Source organism: Penaeus monodon, chromosome 31 (genome assembly GCF_015228065.2).
Source record: "Penaeus monodon isolate SGIC_2016 chromosome 31, NSTDA_Pmon_1, whole genome shotgun sequence".
In the NCBI taxonomy this organism is placed as follows: Eukaryota; Metazoa; Arthropoda; class Malacostraca; order Decapoda; family Penaeidae; genus Penaeus; species Penaeus monodon.
The window spans coordinates 19,199,283-19,199,818 of record NC_051416.1 but is presented as its reverse complement, the minus strand read 5'-3'; the positions used below and the strand labels follow the sequence as shown (position 1 = coordinate 19,199,818).

General features: G+C 49.1%; 1 protein-coding gene across 7 annotated transcripts in view; it reads left to right on the top strand.

Annotated features, from left to right (window-relative positions):
- LOC119593064 (irregular chiasm C-roughest protein-like) overlaps positions 1 to 536 on the top strand; it is a 46,047-nt gene that overhangs the window by 34,097 nt on the left and 11,414 nt on the right. For all 7 annotated transcript variants that reach the window (XM_037941976.1, XM_037941973.1, XM_037941969.1 and 4 more), the window contains exon 5: positions 241 to 507. In XM_037941976.1, coding sequence (XP_037797904.1) covers positions 241 to 507 — 267 coding nt within the window. The remainder of the gene's footprint in view (positions 1 to 240; positions 508 to 536) is intronic.

Here is a 536-nt window from a genome sequence, read left to right as displayed (position 1 = left end):
GGCGATAAAGAAATCAAACCAAAACAGGGTTATAGATATCGATAACGTTTCTCTGTAGTGAATTTAGGTATAGCTAACGTTTCGTATTAATAAATCTCGAGACCACGAACGTTTCGCCTTAGTAAAGCTCGATATTGCTAACGTTTCTCTTTAGTGAATCTCGATATCACAAAAAATTCTGTTTAGTGAATGTCGAAATCGCTAACGTTTCGAAATGACTCAACCCTGCCTTGTCCCCAGATCAAGTGGCTAATGAACGGCAAGGAGGACTTCCCACGAAACAGCATTAACACGACGAAGCAGCGGCAGGCGGACAGCATCCTGGTCGGCGTCAGGAGCCACCTCGACCTGACACCGGAGAGGAAACACCACGAGGCCAACTTCACGTGTCAGGTGTCACATCCAGCGCTCAAGGAACCGATTCTCCGCACCCTGACGATGATGGTGAAGTACCCGCCGACGGTGAAGATCGACGTCGACAGCGTCAAGATTAAGGAAGGGGACGATGTGAGTTGGTGGGGGCTGGACCACGTCCT